Source organism: Podarcis tiliguerta (genome assembly GCF_965153285.1).
Source record: "Podarcis tiliguerta genome assembly, chromosome: 6".
Lineage (NCBI taxonomy): Eukaryota > Metazoa > Chordata > Lepidosauria > Squamata > Lacertidae > Podarcis > Podarcis tiliguerta.
Window position 1 is genome coordinate 936,750 of NC_139539.1, and position 21,935 is coordinate 958,684.

General features: G+C 53.0%; 1 protein-coding gene across 2 annotated transcripts; it reads right to left on the minus strand.

Moving 5' to 3' along the window:
• Positions 1-7,284: 7,284 nt before the first annotated feature.
• On the minus strand, positions 7,285-16,284 carry LOC310680703 (BPTI/Kunitz domain-containing protein-like). 2 transcript variants are annotated; one of them, XR_014512877.1, is made up of 6 exons: positions 16,133-16,284; positions 13,073-13,249; positions 12,069-12,209; positions 10,998-11,165; positions 10,044-10,396; positions 7,285-10,001 (listed from the first exon to the last, which is right to left on the minus strand). XR_014512877.1 is itself a non-coding variant. In XM_083447715.1 (5 exons), the coding sequence occupies exons 1-5, from the start codon at positions 16,215-16,217 to the stop codon at positions 10,386-10,388; spliced, it is 582 nt and encodes a 193-aa protein (XP_083303841.1). In that variant the 5' UTR covers positions 16,218-16,284; the 3' UTR covers positions 7,285-10,385. The 2 variants fall into 2 exon arrangements, 1 of the variants encoding a protein (XP_083303841.1); XM_083447715.1 differs by having other exon boundaries at positions 7,285-10,396.
• Between the last annotated feature and the right edge of the window lie 5,651 nt (positions 16,285-21,935).

The following is a 21,935-nucleotide window of genomic DNA, read 5'->3' on the forward strand; positions in this document are numbered from 1 at the left end:
CGGGAGGTCACATTCATAGTCCTCAAGGTACGCTGGCGGCCTACGTGTGCGTTGCGGCCTGTGGTGTTCCCTGGTCCGGGGTTCAGGTTCTGGCTCGTGTTCCAAGGATGCTGGCTGTGATGGGCCTGTTTGGTCTGGCGCAACCGGCTCACTCAGTCGTGGTTCTGGTTCCGGTGTCCTTTCGGCCTCGCGGGTCCTCTCTGTATTTACTGATTCTGCCTCTCCTGCTGGCCCCTCCTGCTCTATGGGCCTCACTACCCCACTGTTCCCTTGGGACTCCTCTGACCTTTCCTCCTCCTGGTTTTCTCCCGGGAATCGTCGCCGTATCTGGTCGCAGTGGCGGCGCCAGCATTGCCCCCCATCCGTTAGCACCTCGTATGACACGGGGCCAGTGACCCTGGTGACTGTGGCGGGTACCCATGCTGGGCCTGCCCCAAAATTCTTTGCGTACACTGGGTCCTGGGCCTCGAAGGTCCGGGGGTTCCTGCCTTCCCCCACCACTACCTCATCCTGAACTCTATCGGGGTGAAGGCGGTCCAATCTGATTGCAAGGCGCCGACCCATTAGTAGTTCAGCGGGGCTCCGGCCAGTCGTTGAGCTGGGGGTGCTGTGCTGTGCTAGGAGGAATGTGGCAAGGCGGTACTCCCAATCCCCTTGCGTCATGAGGCGAAGGGTGTCCTTGGTGGTCCGCACCATGCGTTCTGCTTGGCCATTGGTGGCAGGGTGGAATGGCGCCGAACGGATGTGGCGGATGGCGTTCTGCGCTGTGAAGGTTTGGAATTCTCCTGACGTGAATGCAGTCCCGTTGTCTGAGACGAGAGTGTCAGGGAGCCCGTGGGTTGCAAACAGCCTGCGTAGTACCCGGATGGCTGCGGATGTAGAAGTGGACGGTACCAGTGCGACTTCCAGCCATTTGGTGTAGGAGTCCACCACTATGAAGAATGTTTTCCCCTGAAAGGGGCCAGCGAAGTCCACATGCAGGCGTGACCATGGTGCTCGGGCGGACTCCCAGGACTGGACTGGGGCCCTTGGGGGATCTGGGCGGGATTCTTGGCAGGCCTGGCAGTGTTTGACCCAGGCCTCTATCTCTCCGTCGATCCCCGGCCACCACACATAACTCCTGGCCAGGGCCTTCATTCTTACTACCCCTGGGTGTGTCTCGTGTAGGGCTGTGAGGACCCTTTTGCGGAGGGGCTGGGGAACAACGACCCTGCTTCCCCATAACAGGCACCCCTTGTGGGCCGACAGTTCATGTTTGCGGGTTGTGTAGCCAGCGAATTCTGGCCCAGGGCTGTTGCTGGGCCATCCCCTCCACACCCAGTCCAGGACCCGGGAGATGACCCTGTCTTTCTTGGAATGGTGTGCAACTTCTTGTGCCTGAATGGGGCGGTCGGGAAGCAGCTCCAGGCTCATAACCTCTTGTGCAGGTGCTGGGTCGGGGCCTGTTTCCGGTAGTGGTAGCCTGCTGAGGGCGTCCGCATGGCCCATCGCCTTCCCAGGTCGGTGAATCAGTGCATACTGGTAGCTGGCAAGGAAAATTGACCACCTCAGGACGCGAGGAGACAGCACTTGGGGGGTCTGCTTTTCGGGGGCAAACAAGCCAAGCAACGGCTTGTGGTCAGTCACCACGGTGAAGGGCCGCCCGTACAAGAAATCATGGAATTTTTTTACTCCCTTCACAATTGCCAGCCCCTCCTTGTCTATTTGTGAGTAGTTCCGTTCGGTTGCGCTGAGTGTCTGGGAAAAGTATGCTACTGGTACCTCTCTTCCATCCGGGAGTTGGTGTCCCAGGACAGCGCCAATGCCATAGGGTGAGGCGTCGCATGCTAGCACCACCGGCAGCCTCTCGTCGAAGTGTGCCAAGACCGAGTTTGAGACAAGCAAGTCCTTGACTGCCTGGAATGCAGCCTCCTGGCGCTGGCCCCACACCCAAGGGGCCCGCTTGTCCAGAAGTCTGTGTAGGGGCTCTGCTACCGCCGCTTTGTGGGGAAGGAAGGAATGGTAAAAGTTCAATAGTCCCAAGAAGGCCTGAAGTTCAGTCTTGTTCTTGGGCGCTGGGGCATCACAAATGGCCCGTACCTTGTCCCCAGTCGGGTGGACCCCTTCTGCGTCCACCATAAATCCCAGAAAGTCCACCTGAGGCACTCCTAGTAGACATTTTTCCCGCTTCACCTTGAGACCCGCCGTCTGGAAACGGTGCAGAACGGTGCGGAGGCGGTCCTCAAACTCCTCTGGTGTGGGCCCGGCAATCAACACATCATCGAAGAAGGGGGTGACGCCAGGAATTCCTTTAAGGAGAGAGTCCATTAGGTTCTGGAATATGCCTGGTGCCACGCTGACGCCGAATTGCAGCCGCTTTACCCTGAACGCTCCTCTGTGCGTCACAATCGTCTGTGCCTCTGCTGTGGCCTCATCTACTGGTAGCTGTTGATATGCTTGGGCCAAGTCCAGCTTGCCAAAAATTTTCGACCCAGCCAGGGTGGCAAGGACATGGCTGACCACTGGCACTGGGTATGCATGGGCCGTGAGGGCCTTGTTTATGGTACATTTGTAGTCTGCGCAGATGCGGACCGAACCATTAGGCTTGACGGGTGTGACGATTGGGGTTTCCCAGGGGGCATTAGGCACCGGCTCCAGCACTCCTTGCTCCACGAGCCGGTCCAATTCCTCGTCTATACGGGGTTTCAGGGCGAACGGGACCCGGCGGGCCTTGAGCCTGACTGGCCGTACTGCGGGGTCAAGCTGTAGAGCAATGGGGGGCCCCGTATACTGTCCCAATTTCCCATCAAAAACCCCCGGAAATTCCTTGCATATGGCGTCCACGTCCACTTGTAAGCTAGTGTTGTTCACTCCGGTGACGGCTAGCCCCAGTGGTCCAAACCATGCCAATCCCAGTAAGCTAATGTAGGGGCCCTTGACCACAAGCAAGTCCAGTTGCCGCGTCCGCCCTCGGTATTGCACCCTGAAGGTCCCCACCCCCATTGTGGGGACCTTACGTTTCTGGAAGTCCCGGAGGGTGAATGGGGCCGGCCTGAGTTTGGGACCCCCAGTAGGACACAGTTTCCTTAAGGTCCTTGCCGAGATTATGGATAGATTTGAACCCGTGTCAAGCTCCATGCGGCATGGGGCCCCCTCTATCTGTACCTCTACATAAATTTTCTCTACGTTGGGGTGGGGCAACTGGTATACCTGGAAGTCCGTGAGCTCCGTTGAGTTGCCTTGGTGCGTTGGGCCCCGGGACCTGGGGCTCTTGGATTGGTCATCTGATGCCTGGCGTCGGGTGGGCCGAGCCCGACACACCCGGGCGATGTGTCCCGATTTTCTGCACTGCCTGCACTCTGCGTTGCGGAAACGGCAGGTCCTCCTCTCGTGACTTTCTCCACAGCTTGCGCAGTTCCCTCCTTCTCGTCGAGGCAGCTGTGGTATGTGGGCTGCTTGAGTGCGCTGCTGTACTCGGTGCACCTCCTCCTCCCTGTCGGATCCTGAGTTGTCGGTGAGGTCTTCGTGGTGGACCCGCGGTTGGGGTGGCAGGCTCAGCCGTGCCTCTTGCGTCGACCTCTTTGCAGCTTCCGTTGCCAGGGCCTCCTCCAGAGCGACCTGGAACGTTAGGTCCTTCTTAGCGTAGAGGCGTCGTTGCAGCTTCTCATCCCTCAGGCCACCGACGAGGCGGTCACGAAGCATGTTCTCCAGCTCTGAGAAGTTGCAGAACCGGGCGGCTTGGCGGAGAGAGGTCACAAACCCAGTTATGGTTTCCCCAGGGGCTTGCCGCTTTGCGTAGAAGGCATTTCGACGAGCCACCACTGAGGGCTGTGGCGAAAAGTGCCCCTTCAGCTGTTCCATTATTGTTTTGTATGGAACTGTAGCGACGTCTTCAGGCGCAAGGAGAGCCCGGGCGATTTCAAACGTCTCCTCTCCGCAGACGCTGAAGAATATCGCCCTCTTCTTGGAGTCTTCTTCATCGGTGACCCCTTTGGCTTCTAGGAGGAAGGTGAAACGGGAGGCGTACGCTTCCCAGTCTCCAGATGCTGGGTTGAACGGCGAGAAGCTGCTGTCGGTTGCCATTCTGAGTTCCTTGTGTCCCGGAGCTGAAGCCTGGATACACGGTGCGAGGCAGCGGTGCGGCAGGTGGCGGTGCTGCGGTGCGGTGTGTGGCAGTCAGCTCAGCGGGATCCCACCATCGTCGCCAGTGAAATATACTCAGAGTCGCAAAGTGATTTCATGCTCTTTATTCAGCTCATAGTGGTGAGGAGGAATGAATGAAAGTCCCCTCACAGTATCTGCTTTATATACATTATTTACACAATGGGCTGCACATGATTGGCTAATTCTGGAATTCTACTGTAAGCCAATCAGGTTGTGGATTCACTTATATCTGGAGCATGATTGGGTGGTTCCTGCCAACCAATCAGACTGATGCATTGTTCTAGGACCAATCAGACTGATGCATTCTGAATCCTATTGTTCTAGGACCAATCAGACTGCTGCGATTTGGATCCTATTGTTCTAGGACCAATCAGACTGCTGCAGTTTCGATCCTATTCAACTCAGTACATAACAGTAGTGAATTTGCTAGGAATAGCTCCTTGTAGAGCCCCAAGGCTCAGCCTCATTTGCCATTCTGTTTGGACCTTCTGCCTGCTTCCTCCCTCTTGTGACATTTGGGAGCAACTTGGAGAGCATGCAGACTGCATTTACGCTCCAAGCAAACCCCCAAAATGTAGGTGGAGTGCTGGGGCACTGACCTGGGACCATAGAATCATTGTATTGTATAGTCGGAAGGAACCAATGCAGGAATCTCAACTGAAGCATCCATGACCGATGGCCATCTAACCTCTGCTTAGAAACTTGCACCCAATAACAAGGGAGTCAGTTCCAGTGTCGAATGGCCCTTAGTGTCAGAAAGTTAATAATAATAATAATAATAATAATAATAATAATAATAATAATAATAATAATATAAATTTATTCTTTATACCCCGCCCATCTGGTAATGCATCAAACATTAAAAGCTTCCCTAAAGAGGGCTGCCTTCAGATGTCTTCTAAAAGTCTGGTAGTTGTTCTTCTCTTTGACATCTGGTGGGAGGGTGTTCCACAGGGCTGGTGCCACGACTGAGAAGGCCCTCTGCCTGGTTCCCTGTAACTTCGCTTCTCGCAGTGAGGGAACCGCCAGAAGGCCCTCGGCGCTGGACCTCAGTGTCCGGGCTGAACGATGGGGGTGGAGATGCTCCTTCAGGTATACTGGGCTGTTTAGGGCTTTCAAGGTCAGCACCAACACTTTGAATTGTGCTTGGAAACGTACTGGGAGCCAATGTAGGTCTTTTAAGATCGGTGTTATGTGGTCTCGGCGGCCGCTCCCAGTCACCAGTCTGGCTGCAGCATTCTGGATTAGTTGTAGTTTCCGGGTCACCTTCAATGACCCGGCATAGAGCACATTGCAGTAGTTATGTTTAATCACAGCCTCCTTTTTTTGTAATTTTAATACATTGGTTAGGATTCTGCGCTCTGGAGCAGCAGAAAGCAAGCCTGCTCCATTTTCCATGCGGCAGCCTTTCAGGTATTTGAAGATGGCTATTCTATCTCCTTTCAGCCTCTTCTTCTCCAGGCTAAACATGCCCAGCTCCTTCTGGGGCTGCAGTGGCATAGAAATTTAATTGATGATAATGATAATACTGGAGGGTGAGGCCCACTGCCAACACTGATGGGGGTTGTGTTGCAGTTGAGCAGTGAAGCAGGTGGGAAAAGCTCTTGGGCACCCCCTCCCCGCTTGGTCCCAGGTGGAGCCCCCTGCTCCCTTCTTTCCCAACGTCTGCTGGATATCCTGTTTCTGAAGGCATCTCCCAGAGAAGGAGCTGAGGACAGAGAGGGAGGCGGAATTCCTGTTGTGGGGGGCAGAGGAGATGGGGAAGCAGCCTGAGGAACCCCCCACCACCCCCTGCTTCCAAGTTCCTCTCTAGTGGCCTCCCCCAGCCCCACCAGAGCCTTCCCCATCCCTCTGGAGGCCTCTTCTGGATCATCATCCTGACTCAGCCAACCCTTTGGAGCATTGTGCAGCAGGCAACCACCAGGGGGCAGCACTGCAAAGCTGCTCTCCTGAAAGACCTTCATTGGCTCCCAGTACGTTTCTGAGCACAATTCAAAGTGTTGGTGCTGACCTTTCAAGCCCTAAACCGCCTCCGTCCTGTATACCTAAAGAAGTGTCTCCACCCCCATCGTTCTGCCCGGACACTGAGGTCCAGCGCCAAGGGCCTTATGGTGGTTCCCTCATTGTGAAAAGTGAGGTTACAGGGAACCAGGCAGAGGGCCTTCTCGGTGGTGGCACCCGCCCTGCGGAACGCCCTCCCACCAGATGTGAAGGAAATAAATGACTATTTGATTTTTAGAAGACACCTGAAGGCAGCCCTGTTTAGGGAAGCTTTTAATGTGTGATGTTTTATTCTGTTTTTAATCTTTTGGGAGCTGCCCAGAGTGGCTGGGCAAACCCAGCCAGATGGGCAGGGTATAAATAATATTAGATGGTGATGATGATGATGACGACGACATGCTTTCTTTCCCCCCCTTTTACCAATGACCAAAGTAGCCTTTTCTAAAGCTGTCTGCAGTGGCCTTTTCAAAAACAGCCCGCCTGCAATCCCCTAAACCCATCAGTTGCTGTTACCATATTTTTCCGTGTATAAGACTAGGTCCCCCCCCCCTAAAAAAGTCAAAAATTAGGGGGTGTCTTATACTCTGGGCCATCTCCCCCATTTTCTTAAATCTGGGTCCTCCAAAATAGGTGGCGTCTTATACTTGGGGGCGTCTTATAGATGGAAAAATATGGTAAGTGTCCTAAATCTATACTTGGTGGAGCAGGACCCCACACTTTGCTTTGGCGCTGCAGGATCTGATGAATCTGCCTGGCCACCTCAATTGCCTTCCTGTTCGGCTGATGATGTATTGGCCAAAGCAGGCCTTTGCTTCTCACTGCTCCTGCTGACTGAGCTTTGCCATTCATCAAAACTGGATTTACATTAAGAGCAAAACTGAAACCACACCTGTGCGGCATCCCTGGGTCTGACACACCAGCAGCCATGCCCTGGCCATTCCAGCAGCCGTGGGTCCCTCTCCGCCATGAAAAGACCTCCAGAGAAACACGACTGGCTCTTCCACTACATTTAAGGAGTTCAATCCCTGCAGCCATGGAAAAGTGGGAGAATCTGATTTGTTTTATTTAAGATAGGTACACCTCACCCAAGGCAGCTCACACCCACAACCATTACAATACCAACAATATAAAAGCACCATATTTATTTCATAATTTATTTTTATAAAGAAAAATACAATTCTTCAATCCCCCCCCAAAGACAATGTTACAATGATATGATAAAATCACACTGTTAAGCGAAACAATTCTGAACAAAGATTCCAATAAGGCTAAGCAAGAGACGGAGGGACAAGGAGGAGTCCCCCTGCCAGGAATCCCTTGAGGTGTGGGAGGGGCTCCAGACTGAGGGATGGGGCCACCCAGGGAGCACCCAGAATGAAGCGCCTCCCTCCTTCCCCAGCCCCCCCCCTTGATCTGCCCCAAAACATGAAATCCCTGGACTCAGATAGGACCACAGTTGATCTGTGAGTGTACGAAGCCCACTCTGCCATTTAAATCTAGGAGAAGGACCACTTGCCATCTGTAGAATACAGGCTCAGCATACAGAAATTCCCAGGAACACCCCCAGGATTTTAAAAGCAGAGATTGTTTAGCTGCGACTCCTGCATTGCTGGGGGTTGGACTAGATGAACCTGGGGGTCCCTTCTGACTCTGCAATTCTGTGATCCCACAGGAGCTGGCTGCTCCCCGTATTCCGCCTGAGGCAGTTTCTCCTTCCCAGCAAGATACTCCCCGGGGCTGCAGGGAGACAGCTGACCTTCCAAGAATAAATAAATGAAAATACTGTTTGTTGCTTGCCTTGGCTGTTTTATTAAATAACTTAAAGGTGCTTTATTGAGGCTTATTGCTTTCATATCCCTATGTAAACTGCTTTGCAAAGTTCACTTGGTGAATGGTATATAAATATCTTTTTTAAAAATAAAAATAAAAATGAATGTCAGGAAATGGGAAAGGGCAGCTCTCTGCCAAAGGCCCTGGAAGGAGAGACCATGGCTGAGAGACCAGGGGCCCCTTGCCACCAGCTTAGGGTGCGGTCTATGCCCCTCCCCTTCAGCTCTGCCTCCCCCCTTGCCCTCCCATGCATGGGGTGGGGGATTTCCACTGGAGAGGCAGCTGGGGAGGGTTGGGGTGAACCCCCCCTCTCTCCATGGACTGGGACCTTGGCAAAAATCCCCCCCCTCCCAGGAAGGAAGGAAGGAAGGAAGGAGGAGAAGGGAGAGACCACATTTAACTTCAGTCTCCTCCCATCCCTGGTATGTGGCTCCCAAGAGATTACCCCCCGGTGGAATGTGGCCCTCAAAAGGTTCCTCAAAAGGAGGCTGGAGGGGACGCTGTCACTCTGTTCTTCTCTGCCTTCCTGTGTCCTCTTTGCTACCTCAGCATCCCCTACAAAGGTCGTGATTCAAGCCTTGCTTGCCTGCCAACACAACCTGACCCCTCTTCTCCACCCCTCACCTTTGTGGCTTTTTGTAGGGGTGCAGATATCCAGAGTGTGGGATTGCTATGAGGAATTATGAAAAATGAAGCAAGCCATGGTGTCCGCGATGAAAGCATTGCGTTGACTGGGTTTGATTCATTGACAATAATTTCTGATCGAATCCCAGAAGCCTCTCCATCTCTGCCATTTGCTTTCTCTACGCCTGACGTATAAGCTTTCTAAATACACAGACCGGTTGCTTCACCAGGCATCCTGGGCCATAAAGATAGTAGATGGCTTTGATGTACCTTTCCTTGGTTTTGTTAATCTTAGGGCCAGGAAACAGTATCACATGGAGGTGATAAACATGCCTAATCTTTCCTTGCTATCCTTCCTTGCTTGTTTACCGCTTGTTTATGACCTCCAGGGTTGCTGAATGCATTCCTTGTTTCCTATTTTATTTACTCTGGGCTACTATGCATGCTCAAATTAGCTTTTTGTAGTTTTAACTTTGTCCCCACGTGGGTTTTTTTGAAATGCTTAGAGGAAATCTGATTGGTTCTTACGAACACTGTGTAAAAAGTTCTTTCGTGAATAAAACGACCTGGGCCGAGGGGTGGAGAAGGAATTATTATTATACACACTCCTCCCAGAGTCTTGCTTGTCAATCCTCATTTGTATTCTATTAACCAGAGTCTAATCCTTCCTTGCTTTGGGAACACTACAGCTTTTTGGACTGCGAGAGGGAAGCCCTGCATGGGCTGCTACACCTTCTCTTCGAACGCTGGCCACAGCAGTTGCTCTTCATTCACATTTGCAAAAACGCTCCAGAAAGACCCCAACCAGGTGGAAGGTGCGCAGAGGAAGGTGGCCAAGAGGGTCAAGGGAGGGGAAGCAAAGTCTTGTGAGAAATGGTTGAGGGAGTTGGGGATGCTTAGCCTGGAGAAGAGAAGACGGCGAGGTGAGATGAGAGATGAGAGCCATCTTCCAATATCTGCAGGGCTGTCCCATGGAAGAGGGACCATGTTCGTTTCCTTTTTCTCTGGAGGATAGGACCTGAACTGATGGATCCAAGTTACAGGAAAGGACAGTCTGTCTAAACATCAGGAAGAACTTTCTGGTGGCAAGAGCTGCTGGAGAGTGGAATGGACTCCCTTGGAAGGTGGTGGACTCCTTCACTGGAGGTTTTCAAGCAGAGGTTGGGTGGCCATCTCTCAGGGATGCTTGAGCTGTGATTTCTACATTTCATGGCGTTGGGATAGATGACTCCTGGGTTCCTTCCAACTCTACCGTTCTATGATTCTATATGCCCTCCAGTTGAGTGTGCTTTTGTGGAAGAACAGGCTAGTGGTGGCAGGTGGGGAGAAGCACCCAGGAAGCACTCAGGTGAGGTGGCAGCAAGGAAGCCAGGCCTCTCTTTCCTCTTCCTCCTCTTCCTCCTCTTCCTCCTCCTCCTCCTCCTCCTCCTCCTCTGAGAGTTCACACCAGAGTTTCTGCAAGCGCCATTGGCTGCCTGGTTTCATCTGCCACATGCCAGCATGGACATTCATACGAAGAAGGGTGCAGGCTCTTGGAGAATGCAGACAGTCCTTTGCACCCCACCGGGAGCAATGCCACACCCCCTTGGGCGAAGCACACGTCAACCACCAGGAAGTTTCTCGCAGCAGCGGAGACATTTGTCATCACTTCACGGAAACATTGATTCATTCATACACCCAGATTGTCTGTGCAATGCGTGCGGAGGGGCCGTCTGTTCTGGCATGAGGCCATTGCAGGCTGGCCAGGTCGAGGGCCTTGGGCCAGGCAGTGGGTGAGCGAGGAAGACTTAGGAAGAGCCTGGAAAAAGAGGAAGGCATTGTCAGAACACTGTGCCATCGGCGGGGACTCCTTCCCGCCTAAGGCGGCTTCTACACTTTTGTGCCTTTGAGAAATGGCTTCTCTGCAGTCAACTGGAAGTGGATCATTCCCTCCCAGTCACTGCCAAGAACTTTCTGTAACATACTCAGAATCAGTCCTGCATCCGTACGTTAACTCAAAGCTTCCTGCTTGTAGTTTCTGCTTATTTATTTATTTATTTATTTATCGGTTTTATAAACTTTGTGCCAAATCAATTTATTCACATTTCTTAGCGATTCAACTTCCCATCCTTGCATTCAATTTGTTTATTCCTGAAATGCAAAAGTTACGCATTTCTTCATTTAGTTCATTCTTGTTAGCTTACCATTGCTCACACTGCAAGAACCTGCTTGCAATTTCATTTGGCTATAATCCTTTCTAAAAGAGGCCGAAAAGAATTTCCATTCTTCCGTACACTTTTCTTCATTTTGTTCTCGTATTTCCGCTGGCCATTCCCCCTCTTTTAACCTAGCCCAGCCTAGTCACCCTGGCTAGTAGCCATCGGTAGCCCCCTTCCCTGCTGGGTCCCCAGCCTGCTCACCTGCTGGCTTGCACCTGGCCAGGCACTCCCTGCGCTTCTTGAATTTGTTCTCGTTGCCGAGGCAGCCGCTGTAGATGAACCTCTTGCAGTTTTGGTCACGCTCGTCGTAATACCAGCTCCGGAACTTGCCATGGCAGGGACCGTAATCCGGAGGCAGCTTGCAAATATCTGGGATGGCAAAGGGAGAGGAAGGAAGAGTGAGAGAGAAACAGACTTTAACTACATTCTCTGTGATGATTCGGAAGGAGGACAGGGGTGGAGCAACTGATCTGTGAAGAAAGGTCAAAACATCTGGGGCTATAATTCCTTGTGGGAGTTATAGCGACAGGACTATCCAGATTGTATAGAAATTTATTCGGCCTCGGTCCTGTATACCTGAAGGAGCGTCCCCACCCCCATAATTCAGCCCAGACACTGAGGTCCAGCTCCGAGGGCCTTCTGGCGGTTCCCTCGCTGCGAGAAGCCAAATTACAGGGAACCAGGCAGAGTGCCTTCTCGGTGGTGGTGCCCACCCTGTGGAACGCCCTCCCTTCAGATGTGAAGGAAATAAGTAGCTATCCTATCTTTAAAAGATATCTGAAGGCAGCCCTGTTCAGGGAAGTTTTTAATATTTAACGCTGTATTGTTTTTAATACTTGATTGGGATCCGCCCAGGGTGGCTGGGGAAAATTATGACAGAATGTGGGGAGAAAACAGGTAGCTTTCTCCATCTCTCAGAATCCTAGAACCTGATGGGGTCATCCAGTCAAACTGGTGGAAGATTCAGGGCAGATTGAGGGAACCGAGTCTGTTTAGACTGGGAAACGAGGGTCATCTAGTCCAACCCCCTGCAATGCAGGAATCTTTTGCCCAGTGTGGGGCTTGAACCCACAGCCCTGAGAATTAGTCGCACACTCCATGGAAAGCAGAACTTCTAGTGCTTGCTCCAGCCGCAGAAGCACCACTCTGCTCTCACAGCTGCCCAGCATTATTGAGAGCCCATGAGTAGCAGCTAAATCATCCCCGACAGAGGCCCCTTCTCTGAAGGGTACCAGTAGCCCCCCACCTCCCCCAGCAACCTCTGGGTCTCACCTTTGACGGGCTCAGAGCAGCGCAATGCGCACCCATAAGAGCAGCACTTCTGTTCCCCCGGGCAGTTTCCGTCATGAAGGCAGCTGGCCAAGCACTCCAGGGTGATGTTTCGAGGACTGGGGAGGCAGGAGCCAGGCTTTTCTGCAAGACAGAGAGCGAAACAAGGGTTGTCGTTGGGCGTGATGTGGAGGGGACCTTAGGCCACTGTTCTGCAAGCCCTGATCATGAGTCTTCAACTTCAAGGAGCATTCCCAAAAGGGGCAGAATGGTGGGTGCAAGGAGGTGGGGAGGTTTTATCAACGATGGAGAAAAGCCCTCCTAATGTCTCTCAAGGATCCTGGTTGCCGGACCCAGCTGTTCTTACAGAGGCCAGCCACGTGCCGCAATGGAGAAGCTTGCATGAAGGACATCAGAGCAAGACTGACTCTCTCCATCAACAGGGGAGGTCATGCATGGACCTTGTGGCTAGTAGCGTCATCCTCCCCATGAATTTGCTCAGTCCTTAAAGCCCTCCAAGTTGGTGGCTGTCAATTCCTTTTGCAGGAACAAATTCAATATTTCAGCTATTTGCTGTGTGCCCCTTCCCTTTGTCTGCCCTGAATCTCTCACCATTGACTCCATGAAGTTCTGGAGAAGAAGAAGAAGACAATCTCTGTCCACTTTCTCACACCCTGCAGAGTTTCATGCACACCTAGTGTGTTCCCTCGCCTCTTTCCCACCCCCCTCCATAAGGATGGGCTTCTAGGAGGATGCTGAGTGATGGGTCCCCGTCAGGCCTGCCCCTCGACTCTGGGATGCTGGGATGAGTGGGGCAACCCTTTGAGCCACATCTATGCCTGACCACATCTACATGGCAGGTGAAGAAGTTCAGGACACCCGCTCCCCCCACCCAGGTCCCAAGCGCCCCCTGTGCTTCAAGATGCCTGGGTGGGTGGGTGTCTGTCAGTCAAGAGGGTCAGGGTCTTTTCCCACAGCTGGGCCCACCCCCCGCTCACCCCACTCACCAGTCCCTCCACAGTGACGCTGGCATTCTTCGATGGTGTAAAAGCGGTTGCGGAACCACGAGCAGCCTCTGTAGGTGAAGGGCTCGCAGGCCTTGGAGGTGGAGTTGTAGAAGAAGCGCGGTTTGGGGTCGCCACACCGGTCAGAGTCCTTTGGAAAGGTGCTGCACACGTCTGAAACTGTATTATTGATCTCTCTTAAGTCAACAGAATTTGTACAGTGCTCGACTGCAGCACAGCCTCCAAGCAGCTTACAAGGAAGACAAGAAATCTAGCCAGGGCGAAGAAAGCCCTGGTCCAGCCTCCAATGGCATCTCTGGGTAGGGTTAGGAATAATTCCCTTGCCTGAAAACGTGGAAAGCCACTGCCCATCAGTGGAGACAATATTGAGCAATATGGACCAGTGGCTGACTCCTCTGTTTCCGCTTCCTCTGTTGCTAAGAGACACTCAAAGTCCATTGCTCTTCCCTGCCATATCTCCAGGGAGAGACCTTCAGGAATCCAATGATGAAGGAACTGGAGGTGACTGGCAACAGCGGCAGAGCATATGCCCATGCTGCCCAGGGCGGGTGAGTTCCCGAGGGGCGTGTGGTAGGTGTGTGGTACGGAGGGTGCCCTCCCAGGGGAGGGATAGCCACTCAGGGTCCGGAGCAGCGCTCACGCCCTGCAGCCAACAGCGGAGCAAGCTGCCCATAGAGGACAGTCAGTACCACCCGCCCACGACCCCCAAGCCTCCCCCAAGCAGTCAAAGCAAAGGGGGAAGCGGGGAATGCCACCAGCAAAACGGCGTAGCTCTGCCCCTTACCCTGGAGGGGTTGGGGTAGGTTTGGGAGTCATGGGCGGATGGCGTGCTGAATGTCATCCCCTCAGTGAGGGCACCCGGGGCAGTCCACCCCCACCGCCCCCCCTTCCTACACCCCTGACTGGATCTCTCAGGAGAGAAGAACAGAGAGACCCAGAGAGGGAGGAGGACTCTGAAGGGAAGAGAGAGGAGTTGGGAGTAGGTCTGGGACAGGGCAGGAAATCAGGAGAAGGCTTTAAGGTGGGGCATTGCATGATCAGGCTGTCTGACTAATGAGAGAGAGAGAGAGAGAGAGAGAGAGAGAGAAGCTCGTTGTTTTTGGCCCCAGAGGCATGGAAAAACGGGAGGGGGCCACAGGTGAGAACAATAGGAAACTTGACGTGTCTGGGCCAACCTGGAGGGCGGCCTCCTGGCACCATTAGACAAGCAAGGATTTTCCACACACTCCACAGAGCCCACAGGAATGCAGGAGAACCAGTTGTAAGAATGCAAAAGTAGACACCTCCCGCCACCCAGAGCTGATTCAGGTGGCGGATACACAACACTATTTCAGAATGTGTTGCCCCAGTATGGAAGTCTCCCTGCCCGCCGGAAGTTTTTCTAGGCACCATCATCACCCTTCTGAAAGGGCAGGCTCCAGGCATCCATGAGTCATTTGTCTTTTGCTCCAAGGAGGCTGACATCATCTGTTACATCTGAACCTTGGGAGACGCATAGGATTTCAACACCTAACCACCCCCTAACCCAAGCCCCACTCCCTTTAGAGTATCAAAGGCCGGGTGATTCATTGCTTGGCTTGCTGAACCTTCCCTTTCCCCCACAAGACCCAACTTGCAGACACTCAGGCACAGGCTGCTTTGGAAGTCAGAGCGGGCTGGAGTCGGCTTCTCTCTTCCAGGATGCTGACACCCTTCAGAGCTTGCCAGGAGGTCCCACCATCATCTCCAGCACCTCCACCTTCCTCTGCTCAGAGATGGGCTCTATCTGGCATGGGAAAACCTCAGGTTGCTTTGTTTTTGCTAGAGCCTCAAGGTCCACCAACGGAAGCCAGAAGCACAGCAACGGCTGGGTGGCACCCTTAGGGAAGAACTTTCTAGCGGTAAGAGCTGTGGAGGGTTTCAAAGCAGAGGTTGGATGGCCGCCTGTTATAGATGCTTTAAATGTAATTTCTCCAATGCAGGGAGATGGACTAACGGACCCTGGAGGGCCCAGTCCAACAGTTCTATGATTCTTGTTAAATGCAGAGTCCAAGAATCTGCCTACAGCCCTCCTACACAAAACCCCACTTCTGGATGAGCCCCCAAACCTCTCTTGGGGCTCACCTCTGCTTGCCCCACCGTTCCCCTAGGAAAACCTGTGGTTTAGCACTGAATCAGGATGAATGGCAATGGGGTTTCTCATGGGTTGCCATTTGTTTTGATTCAGTGCTAAAGAGCTGAGCTTTCTAGGCATGACTTTCGGAATTGTGGACAAGCCCTTCCTTTCAGCAGCTTAGAGGGTGAAGGTGGCGAAAGAGCCTTTGTTGTCCCCACCCTTATTTAAAGAGAGAAAGGACATCATAAACTTTTGCCATTGCCTGTCTAGTCAGCCATATATCTGCCTCATCTCTCTCCTGAGCCAGATTCTCCTCCACTCTGACCAGAATTTGGGGTTGGGCTTCTTCATTTGAGGACTGCAATCAAATTTCCCCTTTGAAGCTCCCGAATTTGAACCCCACCCTGCCCAAATCCCACCACACAGTTTCTTATGGTCAATGCGCAGAAGTGAATTTCTACGGTGTAAATGAAGAGCCTTGTTGCTTGCTTGGACCAAGGGAGGCAGCTCACTGACCAGCTGCTGCCCATCACTGACCAACCTGAAACATTCAGGCAGGCAGATCTTCAAATTCAGGGCTTGTCCACACAACCTGCAGAGTCCCAGCAAAACTTCTGGGCCTGTGCGTCTCAACTGGGTGTGTGGGAGGTTCTCTGAGCATGTGAGGGTGCTGTGGATCGCGAGAGTCACCATGTCCAGGCTCCTTGGGGCTGTGACTGGGGAGGGAGGTGGAATCCCTCAAATTCAGGCTAGGCTTAGCCCTGGCAGGTGGGCTCCACACCACCCTGGCATGCTATCACCAGTTAAGGCCATGCCCCTCAGACAAGGAGCCCCAAGGGACACCGGGCCCCACCCCCTGCGATGTAGGAATCACAGCTCACCAAGCATGCTCCCCAACTCCCAAACCTCCCCAATTCTTCACCCCTCCAAGTAATACCCAAACTCACATGGGGCGGGCACCGACGGCAGCTGAGCCCAGAGGATGAGGACGGGACCCATCACAGAGAAGAAGGAGAACCTGGTGGACTTCATGGTGCTCCTGCTGGGAGGCAGCTCTGAATGGTGCTCAGGGCTATGATCAGCAGCCAGATATAGTTTTCCTTCCCTCCTCCCTCCCTCCCTCCCCTGGGTTGGGCTGGGACAGAAGCTGGGTGGATCACAGCCAGTCACGGCTGCTGGCTCCTGGTCCAGATGGTTTTTTCCCCAGTGACACTTAGGGTAATTTCCAGGAACCAGTAAGCAAAATTTTGTTTGTTTGTGTGCGTCCATTTCGTAGGAAGCTGACGTGGGGCTCCGACATGGAGCAAGTTCCAGGTGGATATTTTCTCTCTCTTCAAAATAAACATTGCAAGTCAAAGCATGCTTTCAAAGACGTGTGTTTCTAAAAAAAGTATAATTTCTCTCTGAAGTGGAACGGCGGAATCCTGCCTGCTTGAAAAAGGCTTGAGCAGGAGGCCCCCTCGGATTCTCTGGAGATGGGGTGGGGTGGGGCAGCTACTGTCCTGCCAGCAAGGTGTCCTCCTTGCCTTCTCTCCCTGACCCCCACCCCAAACACTCCCCATGGCCACTGCCTGTCTGGGGGAAGATCAGCCCCCAGCAGGGCACAAGGAGCAGGCTCCATCCTTCCTCGCTCACTTCTTCAGGCAGCACAGAGTTAAACTATGGAACTCACTGCTACAGGGAACAGGGACCATCCCTAGACGGCTTTGGAAGACAAATTCATGGAAAAGATTACAGGTTCCTGGGTGACACACAGCCTCTCTTTCTTTTGGCTCATCAGTGCTCATAGAATCTTAGAGTTGAGGAGTTGGAGGAGACCCCAGGGGACATCTAGTCCACCCCCCTAAAGGGCAGGAATTGCAGCTAAAGCATCCCTGGCAGATGGCCATCCAACCTGTCCTTGGAAACCTTCCGAGAAGGAGAGTTTGCCAGGGAGCCGTGTTCCACTCCTCTTGCCAGGAACTGTTTGGAAAATCACCTCTGGTGTCAAATGTTTCCTTCACCTGACAGAATCCCAACCACCTCTCCGCTTGCGGCAAACTTCCTCTTGCGCCAGAGTTGCTACCAGCCAGCTCTTTCCCCTGGGGGCCTCACAGGCCAAGAGTGGGTCATCCACAAGCCACTGGGAGCTATTTCTCAGCAGCAGCAACAGCATTTGACCCAGGGCCCTGGGGCTGTGACCATGGACCTCACATTCCCTTGCATGACGCAAGTTGTGTGGCATTTGCTGGAGTCAACGGGAAGGTCAGCCTTCAGGGCTGGGGGAGGCACCCAGCACGGCTCTTCTGAACAGCACCCTCTGTCCCAGAGATTAGGGGGGAACCGCACTGAAGACACCACTTGTTTGCTAAAAGCACTTGAGTAATTTCAGGATCCCTGGAATAGCTCAGCCGGCAGAGCGTGAGGCTCATAATCTCAGGGTTGTGGGTTTGAACCCCACGTTGGTCAGAAGATTCCTGCATTGGACTAGATGATCCTTGTGGTCCCTTCCAACAGCACAGTTCCATGATTCCATGACCCATCAGGGAGACACCAGTTTACCCAGTGAGGTTTTTCCTACCCAACCAACTATTTTGTCTGTTTCCAGAGGCTAGGCAACTGGCTTTTGACCGCAACTATTCCTGCCATAATAACTATTGTCGTCTTTAGGGCGGCACAGGACTCTCCAGCTTTCCCTTCACAAAGGTCCTTGTGTAATCTGGAGAAATGTCTGCCTGGCTATGAAATAAATAAATTAAGGTCTTATGTATATAATAAAGGTTCATAAATGTACCGAGCAAACATGTACATAGATATATAGGCCACATGTCTGAAGCTGCACAGGAGAGCAGCCATGGAGCCATTTTGACTCCCAGGCTGACCAGGTGTTTTCTCTGCAAGGTCAAATGGAGGAGCCTCCCCATTGTCTTTTCCTTCAAAAATCCTGTCTTAAGGGTATGTCTGTGTATGAATAAGGTGAGCCTGTGATCTGGCTCAGGGACTAAGTACTTATTACAAAAGACTGGCCAGGCTCCCCAGGGTATCCAATCAAGTGAACATTAACAAGTAACCTGCCAGATAAGAGGTAAACAATGCACTCAGATTTCTGTTGTAGACCACCCTTTCTGTGATGTAGGTATGATGTTTCTGGGGGTGGTCTTTGACTCCAAGGTGGGCAATTTAAAATGTCTATATAAGGATGGGGACACCTTTGTTCTGAGTCCTCCTCCTCTCCTGCATGTGAGGAGAGCACCCTGTTGCAACAGATCAATAAAGATCAGGCTTACGAGCTGCTTTGCTTCTCAGTATTCTCTGCTTGGCCTCTGTTTTTCCTCTGACCAATGGAGAACCTACAAAGGATTCTATGAGGGCTCTTGTGTCCCCCCAGAAAGGAATAAGGGCAGATTTTTCGTTTATTACAGCTATGTGGCTTTCCCCGAGCTGAGTGTTGGAGATGTGGCAAGGACAATGCCTCTCTTAAGCATATGTTTGTACAGCGCCCCATGCCTTGACCCCCAACCTTGCCCCCCCTCTGAAGACCAGAAGTGGGCTTATCTGGGAGAGAAGCTGCAAGGGGGAGGTGTTTCAAAGGCCCCTCTAGATTCCTCCATTGCTCCTCCATCCCTTGTGGGACACGAGCCCTACAACCCCCGTCCGTTGAAGGAGGACGCAGCCACCGTGGCCTGGCCTGGGCAAAGTCCCAGGGTCCAGCGACCGAGGCCTGTGGGGGCTGCCTTCCCTGCTGCCTTCTTTCCTCACGGCCCAGAGCTCCTGCCTAGGGCATAACGGAGGTGAAAGAGGGTCATAGAATAACAGAAGTGTAGAGTTGGAAGAGACCCTGGGGGTCATCAAGTCCAACCCCCCTTGCAATGCAGGAATATGCAACTGGGGACCCCCTCCCCCTTGAGCTCAGGGCCAACAGCATCTTAATCCCTCCGCTGTTGACTTGGGGAAGAAGCCTCCGCCTGCTTGCTCTGAGGTGGCTCTGGGGAAATCCCCTTTCCAGCTCCTCCCTTTCCTCCTAAGGAGCACCTTTGGGGCCAAGAAGGACTAGTGAGGTGTCTGTGGCTTCTGTGTCATCACCACTCTTGACAAAGGCCCTGATTCACTGAGCAAAGCCGAGCAGAGCGGAGCCCTTGGCCCCTCGGGGCTCTGGAGGAGTGAGTTTCCCTTCTGCCTGCTTTGCAGTGATCTGGGCTGTGGGCAAGAGGAGGCACCTTGAACCCTGCAGGGCCCACTTTTCCAGAACTGGGTTTGGCAGCGCAAGGTCTCTCCGCTCTCTAGGAGAGCTATCATTTCTCAACTCATTTCTATGCTGTTTGGAGAGATTTCCTTTCTTACATATCAAATTCAGATACGCAAAACTCTTAGCAAATCACGAAACTGGGCTTCCATTATGCGTTTTGCTGCTTTTATTTTTCTGCAATTTGTGCCTTCTATTTACTTTTAAAAGAAAACTTCACATATTTGGGGCCGTCGAGGCGAGGGGGGGCGCGGAGAGGCGAGGCAAAGGTTGGCAGCGGGAGCAGAGGCGGGAGAGGGCAGGTTTGGTTGCTGGCAGTGGCCGCCCGAAGCTACTGTTCCGGATCGAATTCTAGGAGTCCTCATTGGAGTCCTCAGATTCCTTAGAGGTGCCCTCATTGAAGGAGTAATTCTCATCCTGGTAAGGCAAGACGTGGAGAAGCGAGGCAGAGGTTGGCAGCAGGCGCTGAGGGAGGGTTTGAATGTCACCAAAGTCGCGCAGCAACTGTACCCAAACGAATTCCCCATCGTCGTCATCGAAGGAGTCTTCCTCAACCTGGCGTTTCTCCGGCTGCAAGGACTCTATAGGCAAGACATCAGACCAAGAGTTAGGGTTCCCCTCTCCAGCCTCGTAACTAGTCTTGGCCTCCCGCTCCTTCTCCCCTGCAGAATTGTGGGAATTGTTCCCTTTGGGGGTGCATTTTTGGATGTTTCATTGATTGTTTGTGGGTAATTTTGCTATGTTGCTGCCATGTAGTTTTTTCCATGTTGTAAGCTGCCTTGAGCGTAGTTTGAACTGTGGAAAGGTGTCATACAAATAAAATTGTGCATGCATGAGGGAAGCTGGGATTCCTAGGATGTTGAACATAAGGAGAGCCTGCTGGATCAAGCTCATAGCTGTCAATGTTTCCCTTTTTTAAGGGAAATTCCCTTATTCCGAATAGGATTCCTCGCAAGAAAAGGGAAAAGTGGACAGCTATGATCAAGCTATCAACCTCTCTGCTCCAACTTCTTGCTCCCAACCAGCTGCTCCAAAGGGAAACCTGCAAGGCCCTGATCCGAGCATGAAAACAACTCTCCCCACCTCCTTTGGCTCATAGCAAGTGGTATTGAGAAGCAGGGCTGCCTCCATTAGAACAGGCAGAGAACAGCCATTGCAGCTGCCTGCGGTTGAAAGCCTTCTTTTCCTCCCTGATTTTATCATGTTCAAGCTGTCTTGGTTGGTGGCCACCTCTGCCTCTTGCTGGAGTGAGTTCCATAGTTTAACGGGGTTCAAGTTGCCCGGGAGCAGGGCTGGGAGGCAAACTGCACTCAGGTGACAACTGAGAGTGAGGAGCCGACAAGTCTTGGGCTCTGCGTTCAGTGCGCAGGGAGCCTGCTGGGCTTTGAGGGGCTGGTGGTGGGAGGGACACAGAGCTGCCTTCGCGCACCCCCCTCCGACCCCCAAGAAGGCGAGGCAGGGCTGAGCCACTCACCGTCAAAGTCCATAAGGCCAAAGTCATTTCTGTCAGTCATTGCATGAGTAAGTCTTCGTAAGATCTCTGAAATACGCTCAAGCCAATCCAGTTGGGCACCAAGAGCCCTGTTTCGGAGTGGGGGGAGGAAAGTGTTGAGGTGGGCAGCACTCAGCTCCTCCCAACTTAAACCCATCACTGTCGCCTGATCAAAGCCAGGTCACCCCACTGGGAGCAGCTGTGGTTTTTTCCAAGAAAAATTAGGTGCCCCTAGGCACCATGCCCACCCCAGCTGCTTGCCCACCTTCCCACCCTCTCCGTCCCTCCCACCCCTCCCACTTTGCCACTGCCCCCACCGCTGCCGCTTCCCACGGCTGCAGGCACAGCCTCTTGAGAGTTGCATGGACTGCAAGAAGATCAAACCTCTCCATTCTGAAGGAAATCTGCCCTGAGTGCTCACTGGAAGGACAGATCCTGAAGCTGAGGCTCCAAGACTTTGGCCACCTCCGGAGAAGAGAAGACTCCCTGGAAAAGACCCTGATGTTGGGAAAGATGGAGGGCACAAGGAGAAGGGAGTGGAAGGCAGTGGAAGACAGGAGGGCCTGGCGTGCTCTGGTCCAGCGGGTGACGAAGAGTCAGACACGACTCAGCAGCAACAACAAAGGCGGCTTGCGGGGCATCAACAGATCATCCTCTGTTTGGGGCTCTGGGTAGGAGGGCCGCCTCTGAGATGGGCTGATGTGTGGGGAGTGGATGGGAGGGGGAATCTCGGATCTAAGGAAGGGGTCAGCAACCTGTGGTCCACGGGGGTCGTTTAACTGGCCCCCGAGCCACCCCCAAACAGAGCTGCTTGTTCAGCGAGTCCCCGCGCACTGCAATAAACCAGCGCAGCATGGTGTGGGGACTCGCTGCTGCGGTGCCGAAAATCGTGCCTATGCATGCGCAGAAACCGGAAATCATGCATGCGCGCGCTCACACTCGCTGACAATCTGGCCCACAGAGAGATCTCCGCTGGAGTGAACCAGCCCAGGCGAGGCAGATGCTTGGGAAAGCAAAAGTTCTGCTTTGTATCATT

What these genes read in the sequence shown, in the direction of transcription:
- LOC310680703 (XM_083447715.1), bottom strand. Translation starts at nt 16,217, where the DNA reads ATGAAGTCCACCAGGTTCTCCTTCTTCTCTGTGATGGGTCCCGTCCTC. An exon ending in GCGTCACTGTGGAGGGACTG is followed by an intron (nt 12,210 to 13,072) that starts GTGAGTGGGGTG and finishes TCTGTCTTGCAG; the next exon opens with AAAAGCCTGGCTCCTGCCTC. An exon ending in CTGCTCTGAGCCCGTCAAAG is followed by an intron (nt 11,166 to 12,068) that starts GTGAGACCCAGA and finishes TTGCCATCCCAG; the next exon opens with ATATTTGCAAGCTGCCTCCG.